The sequence below is a fragment of the Lichenostomus cassidix genome, chromosome 8, assembly GCF_008360975.1.
Source record: "Lichenostomus cassidix isolate B80296 chromosome 8, HeHo_3.0, whole genome shotgun sequence".
In the NCBI taxonomy this organism is placed as follows: Eukaryota; Metazoa; Chordata; class Aves; order Passeriformes; family Meliphagidae; genus Lichenostomus; species Lichenostomus cassidix.
The window spans coordinates 7639542-7654285 of record NC_139489.1 but is presented as its reverse complement, the minus strand read 5'-3'; the positions used below and the strand labels follow the sequence as shown (position 1 = coordinate 7654285).

At 42.7% G+C, this 14744-nt stretch overlaps 1 protein-coding gene across 1 annotated transcript in view; it reads right to left on the bottom strand.

Annotated features, from left to right (window-relative positions):
• Positions 1 to 14744, bottom strand: part of TRABD2B (TraB domain containing 2B) — a 263662-nt gene that overhangs the window by 36713 nt on the left and 212205 nt on the right. The window contains exon 5 of the mRNA XM_085067652.1: positions 7903 to 7993. Within this exon, the coding sequence (XP_084923778.1) occupies positions 7903 to 7993 (91 nt within the window). The remainder of the gene's footprint in view (positions 1 to 7902; positions 7994 to 14744) is intronic.

Below are 14744 nucleotides of genomic sequence, written 5' to 3'. Positions count from 1 at the left end.
CTCCTATTACTAGCACCTAGGAGGAGGAGCTGATATACATGGATCTCAGCCTGACTCTTCACCATGTTCTCCTAAAGGGACACCCACACAGTCATTTCAGAACCAAAGCTGGGTTGTGGCCAGCATGAAGTCACCTGGCTTGGCTGAGATACCATGAGTTATTGAAAGTGAGACTATTTTGCACCAAAACAAGCAAAAAATGACACAAGATCACATCTCACGTGTACACATCACATGTACATTAGAGTGACCTTCCACTTGTGGGGCCAATTCAAAAAGGTTTCAGTAAATTTCACAGCTTGCCACAACAAGATCCACCCAGAGGGAGTCATTTGGCCATGCCACCAGTCACATCATTGTGTTTTGGAGGGCTTCTAACCCCATTTAAACTCCAAAGAATGTCCTTTTGAACACCTGATCACTCATGAAAGATGAAACGTGCTTCTTAGCAAAATCCTCTGTGGAACACTGTATCCTTGACTGCTTTTTTTTTAAGGGACTACTATTGAAGGAACTTTAAGTGAAAGTGTCAATGAGAAAAGTCATTGACTTTTCTTCCTGTTCCTTTTTTTAGGAACTTGTGCACTGTAAAGAGCTCCCTGCAAGCTAAATTGCTAACAATTACACTCATGCTGAATGAAGCAGCTCTATCGATTGCAGCACAGCCTACAGACCTCTTGCTGAAGGAAAAGAAGTCAGCTCTGGATGTGGAAAAGCTATCAGTCCTAATGTGCGAGGTCTCTTTGCCTGACAACGTGATAGTGAAGGTAAGGGAAGTCGGCACTGCAAAGACAGAGTGACAGCAAACAGACCACAAACTTCCTTAGATAAACGACATCTTTGAAACCACACAATACCACTTGATACCTTTGTGCCCCTTGAGCTGTTACAAAGTGCAGCTGCACTTCAGCCCAGATTGGTATCGCCTGGGGTGGAGGCCATCAATCCACAGGACAAGTGCAGGCTGAATACACAAACAAAGTCACACAACCTCACTCTTTCAATATCAGGCTGGGAAGGGGATGGGGCAGTTATTCCAAAGGCTTAAATGAGTCTAGTGACACATGTCACAAAATGATTATCCATCTAAAAGTTGATTAGCCACCTAAAACCAGCCAGACACCTACTGCAAGCAAGCTGGGCCAGTTGTCTAAGACACCCAGGAGCATTACTCTGGAAAAGCCAGTCTTTTTGCTTTGACTGTAGAAGGAATTTGCACAACTGCGTGAACATACTCTTAGTTTTCCACCAATTCCCTCATGGCTCCTCACAACCAAAGATGGGAGAGGATCAGCAACCATCTCATATTAATGATGACCTCTAAAAGCTACTGGCACTGATGGAAGCCAACAGCTTCAGAGCAAGTTGGATCAGCTTTATCTCAGAAAACCATAAACCAAAACTTTCATCTCATACTCATGACCTGAGGTGAAAAGATCTGCGTTAGAGTTGGCTGGAAGCAGAAGGAGGATGAAAAATCAGCTTCTCCTGTGGAAAGAAGAACTCTGAGATTTGGCTAGGATATAAGGTAGGAACTAGCTCTGAACTTTTGAAGTCTCCAAGGTTCTGTAAGTTTACTATTAGAGAGTTTATGGAGTATGAGATACAGATCTCCTAAAACTGATAGGCTGCAGATCAGCAAAAAAAGCCAGAAACCTTAGCACTGGCTTCAGGACAGCTCAGAGAGCAAGCTGCCCTTGAGCAAAAAGAAGCAAGACCAGGTTTCTCCAGCGGCCCTGTTCCCAAGGAATGGAATTATATGGAATATGAAACATTTTTTTCAAACGAAACCATAAATTTTGCCAAGAATAAAATCTGATTATAGAGAAAAGTGAATGTCCCACTGGGAGAACTAGTCAAGCATGAAATTCCTGAGAAGTTCTGCTCTGTATTCTTACTCCAACACAGTGAATTATCTTGTTCTTTCCCAGATTTTTTTTGTAGCAAGTTGCTAAATTCCATTCTCTCCAAAGGTGTTTGGTGTCTAAAGGTGGCCTAAAGAACATGAAGATACACTGTCCCTAAGTAATGTGTTGCTCAAGAAGTGACAGGAAAATTAAATTTCTATGGCTGTGAACTTGTTAGTTGACTTTGCTTCTCTACCACAATTTGGAGACCTTCTTCCACATTTTTCCCCCTAAGAGTTACTTTGGCTGGCTCAGACTTTGTGGTTTTAAGGTAGACACAAAGACAATTAAATTGCAAAGGAGGATATTTCAAAGTCACATGGGAACATGAAAATGTAATGTGCATATTTTCATGGCTAAGTATTCTAAGCATTGAGTAGTCATATTCTCCAATGTTAGATGAGGCAATAAATTTGCCAATGCATGCAGATGAGCCCCATTTAATCCCTATGCACCTCTTACTGTAAATTATGCTGTCAGACAACGCCCCTAAATAGCAGATTTTCTTTTCTTCTCAGGGAAGGAAGCTAGTGATAGGAGGATGATTCTCAGGCTCAGATCAAGTGAAAGATCCAAAGGTTTACAAGAGATCTAAGAAGAACTGCAGCATCCCAATGGCGAAATTATTCCACCCACATTAAAAAAAAACCCAAAACAAAAGGGTGCATTTTTCCCTGTCTCAGAAGAGATAGGATCCAGAATCTACCCTTTTTCCTCAATTAATCAGTTGTTTCCAATTAAAGTGTCACGGCTCCCATAATATTTTTCTTTCACTTGTGTCTTTTCTAAATAAACTTTTACTAATTTTACAACAACTTTAACATTCTCCCTAACACATCCTAAAAATTAACAGTTATGCAGAGTGGGGCATAGCTGACTAGCAGGCACCAGAAAGCTGAAGCTATGTAGGCATCCTAAGGAGCTTGGCAGCTACTGTGAGATTCCTGAGGGCTCTGAGGGCATCTTTAATTTTCTGGGATCTGCTAAAATGGGTTTACCAACTTGTGGCTGTAGGGAATGTTATGTCAAACATTTTCCCATTTCTGTCCATCCCCTTGTGAAGGTTAGGGATCCTGATGGAGTGAATCTTCCTAGGGGAGCAAAGACTTCCACCCTGAGACAACACTGAGTAGCAGAGCCAGGATCACACCTGTAGGATGCCATGGGAGAAGGTGAGGGAGGAAGCTCTTTGGTTCAGAAAGAACGAAAGGAGTAAATTACAACAGCAAAGACACATTGCTTCAACTGGGCCAAGAAGCTCAAACATAAGGAGCAAGGGTAATTAATTTCTCCAGCAGAGCTCTGAGAGTTTACAATAAAATCTCAAACTCTCAGGCAGACACAAAAGGTTGTCCAGAATTCTTCAATTCGTCCTGAATTCTCCAATTATTAAAGAAGGCAGCATTGATCACATCCTCAGAGAGAGCAGCCTGATGGAAATGAGCACTCCTGCACATTTTTCTGGCCAAGAGAACGGTGTGCAGCACGTCAGGGCTTGGCATGTGGCAGAAGGTCAGAGCTGATTCTGAGAACCCAGCAACAATAGAGTCATCATGGACACAGGTGCTTCCTGGATTGATCTTGCAGTTTGGCTGTTTCCAATTAAATGTGAAGCAGCTGTGGCCCTTTATCTGCTCAAAGTCACTGGAATCTGAGGGAAACTTTCTCCCATCTCCTCTCTCCCAACCCCAAGCATGCAGCTCTGTTTTCTGAAGACAGAGAGGAGCAGGGACAGCCAGTTGGCAGAACTCCATAAAGAAAAAAAACATTGCCGTCCTTATCTCAGGGCAAAGCAATGAGATATTGATTCAGCCACTAATTTTCCAATGCCTTTATCTGGGGACAAGGACGACAGCCAGCAAAATAAGAAGCAAATATGAGCACTGCTGAAGGCTGTCACGCAAACAGATTCAGGACACTTTCCCTCAGGCAACAGAATGAACAAATTAAGCCAATGTGAGAATAAGTTCTCAAGTGTTTATGGCATTGTTCTGCATGATGAATACAACAAGATTTCTTTTACAGAAAGGGATTGAGCTTTGAAGAAGGTGTTTTCAACAGTCAGTTGGTGGAATTCTAGAAGAGGCACAGGAAGGTCAACATTGGGCCACCAGGCAGATCAGCAGGAGGAGCCAGAAGATTTTAGAAACCCAGTCAGTGAGAGTTCCCAAATAGCTCCACACCAGCTAAAATGTATTTTATATAAAATTTCTCTGCCAGTTCACTGATTCTGGAGCCATCAAAGCCCTCCAGATCTTGGCTATCTCTTCTAACCAGATGAGATCTCACTTTATTTTTCCCCAGTACCTTAGGAAAGGGAGGATTTGGCTCAGTTTTGTGCTTGTCACTAGACAACAGAAATGTGAGACTGTAGGTATTCAGTTTGGTTGGCTTAAAGAGCAGCCATTTCACAACCCATGCTTAGCATTTTGGACAGAGGAAGCCAACAATCTTCTGGCTTTACCCAGTCTGTATGCAACTGAAAACATAAACAGCTTTGGTCTTTGTCCTGCTTCACTCTTCCCAAGGCTTTTCTCTTTTTGATACATAGGAACAGTGCTAGTCATCTTCTACAAAAGGCATGCTCCTATCCTTTCTAAAACTGAAATGTATGGCAGAGTTTAAACATCATACCAGACTGTACTCCACCTATTTATGATAATGCCACCTAATTATTGTTGAACAATACAGATCAGATTAGTAATCACGTCAGTAAGAGTAATAATCATACTGTTCTGGGGACAGAGAGATCGAAGAAAATGAGTATTTGCTTTTTTGGCAAGACAGCACTGGCAGTAAGTAGGACATAGCATGAGTGTTTTGCTGAAGTTACTTTCATATAATGGGGCTTCTTACTTAACCTGAGAAAAATTGTCCTGCAGATCACTGTCAAGAAATCATTGATATTCATCCAAAACCATCCTCAATTTCAATCTGATACACCTCCAAACGTTCCTATGTGCCAGCTCAAATTGTTCCTCTTCATTCTTCTGCATACAGTCTGTCCACAACACTTCTTTTTTTGAATTCCCTTTGCCAAAGCATAAGCATGCAGCTGCTTCAGGTTTCTTCCAGCCCTTGCATTTTTTCCATGTGCTGTCCACCCCCACCAAACTCTGCATTAGAATCCAGCTGATCTTCCCTGAACACTATCCAATTCTTCAATTGTCAATGCCAGAATGCAATGCAGTGGGCTTGACTCCCTTATACAACTTATTTGGAAGTAGGGCAGAAATGTCTCTTTTGGGCTTCAGCACAGGAGAGAAACACCTCTTCTTTCATGTATGGCTCCACAAGAATGGAGATGAAAACACCTGCACCTCTGTAACACATACAACAATTTCTGCTTTGCAAGCAGCTCAAAATTCGTTGAGCTTCTATTTGTTTATTCTGTGCATACATTTTGTTAGTACAGTCACTACAGCAAAATGGTTCCTCTTCCTGGCCTTTCAAACTGTTTTCAAATGTTTTTATTTAATCTTTAAAAAGGAAAGAGAAGAGTAAAAAAAGGAAGGCAAGACAAAAATGAAAGGTTCCTTAAGACTCTCAATTACAGCAACATCACCTAAACAACACAACAACTATTAAGTTTTGCTGTCAAGTTTTGTCATACTGTGTTTGGCTAAACAGTATTTTGCAGCTCGACCAGAAATCATAAAATACAAGCTATTCTAAAAGAAAAGAGACAAAATGGCTTTCAGCAGCCTCCTCATTTCTAAGGGGAGCCCCAAGCACTTCTGACAGCTACAGCCCCAGCTACAGGACACCAACAATACACTCCCTGATGTGCAGTTCTGAGAGTCTTTTTTCCTTCTAAAGGCAGAAAGCTGTTTCCTGTGAATATATTTAAATGCTCTTTATCCACAATTTTTATAGTTTTCTGCTGTTCCTGCACCTTGAGTAATTCAGTCTAGTGGCAACTCTGGACTTTTTACTATGCAATTTATTTTTCTTTCTTCATTCTCATCTAGATCTGGCAGATCTATCTCATCATCAGACCACAGAAAAACTCCCAGAGCATGTAATCTTTATGGGGGGCACCCATGTGCTCTCTCGATGCCATCCTGTATTCCTGCACAACAGTTTACCCTTCAATAAAATTTTGAAAGTTTGATGTTCAGAGCAGACCGCACTGGAATTGGTCCAGACAAAGGGACCAACTCGCCCAACATGATATTCTGGAGCTGGGAACAGAAGTTACCCAGTGTGGGATCATTCAGCTGAGGACACAAACATTCATCCAGGCAGAATCCAAGCCCTCTTGCTTTCAGGTACATATTCCCCCCAGGGACTGACAATTTTAAGGAAGACATCATGAACAGGACACACTGCTGCCAAGGTAGGGGAATGCAGAGAGGTGCCCCACTCTGCAAATAAGTCAACATTAAGCACTGGCTTTCATTCAAGTTCCTGCCCCATCCTTTATTTCAAGCCTGTGATGATGTGTACAGAATATCCTAACACTACAGAGAGCAGAGACTATTCTTGGACTTCTCTCACATTACTGCATCTTTAGTTCTTCTCAAGGGCTTGCAACAGCCAATAAATTAATAGTTTCACAATTTCCAGTTGAAACACTTTTCATTGGGAAGATGATACTTTCAGCTAAATGAAAATTGCTGAAGAAAGTGTCTGCTTCTCTGAGTGGAAAGTTTCTTTGTCAGAAACCTAGGAATTGTACACTTCAGCTGTTTTGCTATAGTTTGCTTGATTTTTCTGTTTTGCTATTTTTTTTGTTGGTTTTAGTAAAAATTTTTCAGCTCCATCCTGTTACAGTGTTTACAGCTCTTCCCTGCACCATGTTGACTTTTCTCCCTCTGCCAAAGTGCTTCTTAAACCTCCTCTGAATATATGCTCTTCCTGGTGGTGTTTAACAGCCTTTTCTTCCTCTTTTCCCCATTGTTATTTAAGACGATGCTTTTATTGCTCAACAGATTCCAAGAAGCATTTAGGATAAATGCTCTGTCAAAGAACACTTATGTACAGTTGAGCCATATTATATTCTATATGAATCACTGCGGATGTTTCCCAAACAAGGCTGGATCAGCCAGATTTTCCAACTAGATTACACACAGCTTTTTCAGACATGGTCTACTACCTCTGCCATTAATCCTCCTTATTGAGACTCACCTCGTTTTTGGACCATGTCATGTCTGCCCACCAGGGACAGGAGCATGCTGCTAACACTTTCTCCTAATGAGGATAACAATCCTATGACAGAGTAGTCTTGGCCAAATTTTATCTGCAGAATGTAGGGGAAAGGCTGATTTTGCAAAGCTAGATGGTCTCTCACCATCCCTCATGGTTTTATTGTCTGTGATTTCTTCAGACTGAGACCTCATTTAAACGGCCAGGAAAAAGAAAAGTCTACGGGATGAAGGAAGTCTTTTTCACCAGCTAATGACAATTTTGTGCCATATTTTATTTTATACTAATGAAGATTGCCAAGAGCCTGTTGATCAGTCCTTCTTGCCTGCTTTACTTGACCAGATAGATGGAGAAGCTCAGGGAATACTGAATTGCTGTCTACCTGCCCAACATACTTTCCAAGGTGCATCTGCTACATTAAAAGTGGTCCTTCAGGAAAAACTGAAATTCTGCCTGAAGAACAGCAGCCTGACAGAGAGGTCTGCAATGGAGAAGCAACAAAAACCCCACGGAGAGCAAAAGGAAAAACAGCTCTGAGGGAAAATGAGCTGAATGAGATGTTTCTTTAAAGAAACCATGGCACTTCTGAGCTGGTATAATGAAGCAGCTGTGATATAAATAATGTCCCCAAGTGGAAAAAACCCACAAAAACACCAGCCACACAGGCTCCATATGTTTCCAGACTCACACAATGGATGCTTTACAATGAACTTTTTGTTTGGCATTGGGTGGGAAAGGGAGGTTCCTCACCCACCTCCTATACTAACGCAATAATCTTGCTTAGTCACGGAAAATGGGAGAGAAAAAAGGAGAGAAAGTGATTAATAATCTGTGGGCAACTGCTTACTTTCCAATTGGTTGTCCAGGAGGGGTGTGCTCCACTTCAAATCCCGCTTGTCTCAGTACATCAATCACAGTGTTGTTACCCAGGAAGTGACCTAAAATACAGGTAGAAAATAGCACTGTCAATCAAACTACTACTCTCACTCACTTGAGTTTCTCCTGTTGGAACAGCAGGTTTGGGAGGCATGGGTACCAAAAACTAGACCAGAGGAAGGGACAGCATTCAGCCCAAACACTTTCTTCTTGCATCTTATTAATCCTTCCCTTCCCTCTTATGGCCAAGGGACTGGGTGGATAGTAGGAAACCTCGATGGGTTGCTAGTCTTGCCTCCCACTGTGGCCATTTTTAGTATGTACACAGATTAAATAAACTTCTAACATGAATATCAGAATGACCCTGCAGTGGCAAAAAGATATTACTAGGGCTTTGACACATGAAATGGAACAACTTACAACCCTGACCATCACTGTTCATGGACATTTGCTCATGAAGAGGCTCTGAAGCTGCTGTACTGCATGTTCAGCACTTGCCTGACTAAAACCAGAGTGATTCAGGAATTGCCTCATCAGCCATTCAGCCACCTGCACAGCAGGGCTGGGAGGAGCTGGGATGGTAACCTTATCTCTCCCAAAACATGAAGATTTAGTCCTGTAATTCAGGGCTCTTTGTTAGAAGTGTAAAGGTCACATTCCTATTCACAGAAGTAACAAAGAGCCCAGTAAGTACTGCAGCGTGTTCAGGCCTTGAAAGAGTTTACTTAAGGGAGTCCCATATACTTGAAGTCTGAACCAAATCCCACCGGAGTCAATGGGAGCCCTCAAAGAGCTTTGGGCACAGACTCAATAAGGCAATGTAATCCAGCCAAAGCTTTCAGCTTATTGTCCGAGTCCCACCCTGTTTGCAGCATGGGTTGGATATATAGAATAAGGAAGCAAGAAGTCCATGAGCAAGTTTATTAAAATCCACATAGCACTGTAACCTGTCTCCAACTGCACTCATGACTGACACTGAGGAAGGACAGAACAATCCTCCTCCATGCTGTCCATTAGCTTCCAGCTCTGCAGGGCTGGGCAACCCCCCAATTACACCCGGGTCACTGCATCTCACTGCCAGCTCTGAACAGACCAATTCACTACAAATGTGCTCAAGCCTCCATGTGCTTTGTGCCCTGTGGCATTTTGGAGCAGGGAGTTCCACCGCGGAGCTGGGTGTGAGAACCCACTCCTCGGGTTTGCTGCTGCTTGGAGAGTGTGTGCTTTGCCTTAAGCACAGTGAAAGTGTTTGCAGGAGATGTTTCTCACTGCCTGGCTCCACAGCAGAGCCAAATGTTTAGTACTTGAAAAACCAAGGCAGGCAAGATGTGCCTGAGTCCTCCATGGACACCAGTGTGTGAGGAGCTGGCACAGCCACCAGCAGTCACCCCCAGGATTCTTCACCCATGCTGCACAAAGTCCTGATGAATTTGAGAGCAGCTCAGCCCCCAGGATTTGCTCAGCCTGCATCTCTCTGCTCCCGCTGCCAACAAGGGCGCTAACTCGCCTCAGTTGTTGGAATGATGTAGCTGTATGGCTTTGAGTGCAACTTACAAGCGCTGGTAAGAGCTTTTAGCCAAAAGACATTTCTTTAAATGATTAAATGTACATTTGCAGAGCCCTGGTGTGTTCCAGGATTCCTCCACTTCCTTTTAAGAAAACTCAAAATTTGATTTTCCCCTTTCTAACTTACTTATAACAAAAGCCAAAGCAGCAAAGAACAGTCCCAAAAATGTGTTATACACCCTGAGAGATTCAAGAAATGAGACATTTGTGAATGATTAACTGGATTTGATCATATCCTGTTTTTTTATGCAGTGGCCAAGGCAAACAAAGGTCCCCATTCTGTCACTGGCAAAGTGACACTGCGGAACCAAAGTCAAAGGTATCAGAGTCTGAGATGTTTCCGAGTCCACTCCATTTTCTCTGAACCAGACTCTTGAATGCCAAAAGATTTCTTAATGTAAATAATTGTCCCGAATCCAACAAATCTTTGACATCATGACAGCACAAGAGAAACCAATTTTAACTCTTTTAAACCCAGGGAAAAAAAGTAACTATGCAAAACCTCTGCCTCCTCATCCACACAATGGTACGTCTGTCAACAATGTCAGCTCCTCAGCAAAGCCTGCAAGTCCCTTCAGGTCATGGATAAAGACCAAAAGGTGACACTGCCTGGACTTCCCATTCCTGCCCTCTGTGAGGATACCATGCTGAAAGCTGCCAACCCCTGGGACTGGTGATCTGTAGTGCATGATGGCAATAAGGCTCGTTCTTTTAATTTTGCCTTTCATTACTGGAAGGAACATCAGCTTGCATTAAAAACTCAAGTTCAAATTCCTGAATGAATTAAAGTCTTCATTGCAAACTTTCATGTGAACATCATAGTTATTTCATTTTATGTTGTCAATCCTACACACACTAAAATATTTTCAATGCCCCAGTTCAACCAAAAGAACAGAAATAAAAAGAAATAAGAAATCAAAACCAAAATCCAACTTTGAGCTGACCCCCAAATAATTCTCCATTCCACATACATCAACAGAGCCTGAAGCTTTAACAACTGCTAGGAAATGGCATGAGCAGGTTTTAGCAAAGCTTTACCTTTAGACTCTGCTTAAAGTTTTCCTGTTTGCATTATCCCATGTATGTGTACATGTATACTTCTGCTAAAATATTCCAAAAATTTCTCTTCCTGGCCTGGGAAAAACCTCAAGAAAGTGTAGTGAAAATTTAGTGTATCTAGAGACATATCAGACAGGTTAGAGAGACAGGGGAATGATCTTGCATTTCCATCACTATTCTCTCTTCAGTCTAAACCTGAATAAACTATTCCTAGAGTATTAACCAAATTTATCTTGACAGCTGATGAAAACTGGATCCGAGAGGTCAGAACATCAGCTGCCTTGGGAAATCCATGGAAGTGGAAAAGGAGAGAAAGCAGACATAAAAGATTTTCTAGATAGGGACCTGAAGAGAAAGTCTGTGCTTGGGCATGGAGATATGCAGAGCAGCCACTCCTAACAGTTTAAGATTAAAAAAACCCAGGTGTGTATGCAATCCTTCCACCCTCTGAGGATAAGGAGATACTCATGGGATTTGCTTGAAGACAAGACCCAGTGCTGAACACAGTCATTTTGTAGTTTGAACACAAACACAAACATGGAGTGGTCAGTGTGGCTGCTGCACTTAAGGGGAGGATTTTTATTAAATCTTTTGAAGCCAAGATTATTCTCCTTTCACTCATGCCTTGCTTTTTTACGACAGACGATCTGGAGGCAGTGGAGGAACACATTATACACCATGGCTGCTAACATTAATCATAGACCTTCATTCCTGGTTTGCTTTTTTATTTTTAATTAAGAACTGTGCTTTGGACTACACAAAGCAGATCCATGTAATGTGTTTCCTTATCTCCCCAAGGTTTCATTTTTCATTGGAAGAAAGAATAAACCATCATTTTGGTTTGGTTTTTTTCACTAAAAAACATGTAACAAAATATGTGAAAAATATGCTGTTTCCTTAAAGCACATCCATGCACAAACTCACTGTTGAAGAAAATGCATTTTCTTCCTTTCTAAGTGGAATATCATGAGGCAGAGAGAAAAGACACTTAGCCAGCTCTTGACAGCCATGTATTTTCTAATTGACCACATAAACTGAAGCTCTCCTTTATCATTTCAGACGTCCTAGTGACCCTCATCAGTAACCTAAGCATCAGGTTGCATCCCTCAAAAGTTAGATGAACTTGGGTGTTCCTACACAGAAAAATTATAACCGTGTTTTGATGACAGAAGCAGAAAAAAATGATTTTAAGCAAATGTTATGTACTTTATCTAGGTTTAGAGATCTACAACAAATTACTTTGTCTATTCGTTTTGCAATTCTTTGTTCCATGGCTTAGAAGGATAGTGGGGTACAAAGGAGCAGGAGATAATTCCCTCACAAAGGACCTCCATTGCCAGAGCCTTTGAAGTTGTGCTAAAAAAGCCTTGCTAGCCCATTAGCTGACACACAGCAGAAATCTGAACTGTTTCCATGCACACTACAAGCAGAGCTATTTTCTGCACAATTAGTCATAAAAAGGGCCAATGTAAACTGTGTCGGGAGGTCTCAATTCTTTACATTCTCCACACAGTGAATCAGACATTATGTATAACGTTTTGTTGCCATTTAGACCTTGGGCTGCTCTGCAATCAGGAGGCGGCAGCCTCTATTCCTCCTTCTCCCTCGATGCTGATTCTCAAGCCCCTTGGCAGCACCACAGTGTTTATGGTAGGAAGGCTTCACAAGAATTAGTCTAGGCAAAAATGCAAATGGCTGAGAGCTGCCCCTTCACAGTTGGGGCAAATATTTTGCGGTTCCTTTGCCTGCTGCCTCCAAAACTGCATCTCCCATTTCTTGTATTTTGACACTGGTCAAACTGAGTATTTTGGAAGCTGAATGATGAATTTGTCAAGATGAGGCTACAGTAAGGAGCTACAGCAAACACTCCAGGCAATGACTTTTATCTGAATTTGCTATTTTCTCCGCTATAGCATTCCAGTCTGACCCAGCGGTCTCTGGGTAACAGCAGGAATTTACTGGGAAACACATGCCATCCCACATTACTCTCTCCTCACATGACAGATGTCCCAGACCCATGGTGGGGAATCAGTTTTGTGGATAAACCCTCCAAATTTTTAATTCCCTTTCACTCCCTGTCCAGCATCTTTGTCTGCTAATAAATAACATGCTTTAAAAACTGGAGGCTCTTCAGCCTTTCTCATGATGACCCAGATTTAAACCACTATCACTGCCAGAAAGCTGCTCCTCTTTGTTCTTGAGCCACTTTCTTCCTTGAAATCTCACTCTGGTGGAAAGGATGGCCTTGAGTAAGTATTTTGGATGCACTGGATGCATCTTGGATGACAAGGAGCAAATGCTGGATTTGTGCAGATCCTGCTTTTGCAAGTTGGATCTAGATGTATCTGACATTCCCCCAGCCTGAGCACCCCTCTGCTGTGAGAGTCTCATCAAGGAATGGCACCAGGTAATGGGTTAGGTGGGTGACATGCAGCACCCAAGCATGACTATGATGTCAGGACTGCCTGAATATTTTGATTTTAAATTTTACTGATAACACGAACAAAATTTGTGCTTATGGGGATCCAACAGGGGAATTCTCTGGAAACATCTGGAAGGACCCCAATGTCCCTACCCAGTCTACCCCAGTCAGTATGAAATAACATAAGCTATACTGTGCCAGAGGATGAGACACACAGCCCTACCACACCTCAGGCAGACCAGATCTAACAAAAGCTTCCTGGAGGCTGGTATTCATGTTTGAAACAAGAGCTCTGTGGGCTTTCCAAAGCAAAAGGGACTATCAAAGATCCCACCTTCCAGAAAAGTCTGTCACCCCAGGTTGCTTGGCTTTTGCTCTGCTTCAGGACACGGTTTTGCACTTGGAAATTGCAGCATTATGCAAAAAGCTGTGAAGGAGAGCTGGAGAAGCAGGGAATGAGCTTTCCTCCTCCCCTGTTTGGCAGGAGTATCCAAGCCCAAAGCATGCCTTAAAAAATACTTTGCACAAGCCACGTGCAATGGTCTTGTAAAGCAGGCTTTCATCATAGACTCCTTACATCATGCCACCCCTTCTCCAAGCAGATGGAGAAATCATTTTCCCTCTTGTTTGATGTTGTTATTCTATGCAGTTGTGAGGAACTGACTCATAGCCACTTTTGGACAGTCACGGGAATCAGAGCAATAACACATAAAAAGCCAAAGCGTGCAGCATTTCCAACGTCCAGCAACCCTCCCATGGCTCCCCTTCATTCTTTTCTTGCATGTAATCACCTCTCTCCCTTCTCACCCGAGAGCACTTACAGAACATGCTCTGGAGAAAGGCCACACCGTAGCCGGAGGGAGAACGGAGCGACGAGGGGCCAAAAGTTGAGGGGGTTATTCCAGATTGACGCCAGGCTAATAGAGCACAGATTTGTGCATCCCTGGGGTGTCTCTGAGATCTGCAGTGCAATTCTATACTTGGAGCATCTCAATCTGAAGGGCAGACAGATTCTCACACACTTCTATTTCCTGGTTGCCCCACGGTATAATAAAGTCCCCCCATGTCTCTCAGTTTCTGATCTTCCTTTCTGAGCAGTCCTCCTGTTAGGGGTATGGAGCTATTGTTGAGGCACTCAAATAAATGTCACACCATGGAAATCCTTCTCTAGAAGCAGCTGGGAGCGCAGTGCACAGTCCTCAACAGGCTCAGCATGAGGTGGGCAGAGTTTACCAGTTTGGGACTCACTTCATGCTGGCACAGCGCTGAGTTTCCAGACTCAATGCAGCACCACAATGTGAGCTCAGCAACTCAGTTCTTTGCTGTCTTTGAAGTCGTGGAGCACTTTCCCTAGCAGACTTGCCCTAAACATATATGTGGTAAACAATAAAATGATTTAAAAAAAACCCCCGAAAGTTCCATTTTCTTCCAAGTCTAAACCAGCTGTTTCACTTAGGTTAAGAAAAACAAAATGAGCAAGAGCTGAATTGAGGTCACCTCCCAAGCATCTCCTATGGCCTCTGTGTCAGTTTGTAGCTGCCTCAGACATTTCCAAATGAAGCGACCAGTCTGAGCTGGTCAGTCTCACTGGATAGGATGGGCACCTCCACAGAGCAATTCATTCCAACGTCTCAAATACCAGGTTTGGGAAGAACACAAGCCCTCTGTGCAAGTCTCTTTCCATTGACTATGTGAGATTAAGGAGCTCCCTTAGCTTCTGTGCCTATCAGACATAGCATTATGGCTCACCAAGCCACCCTGCTACT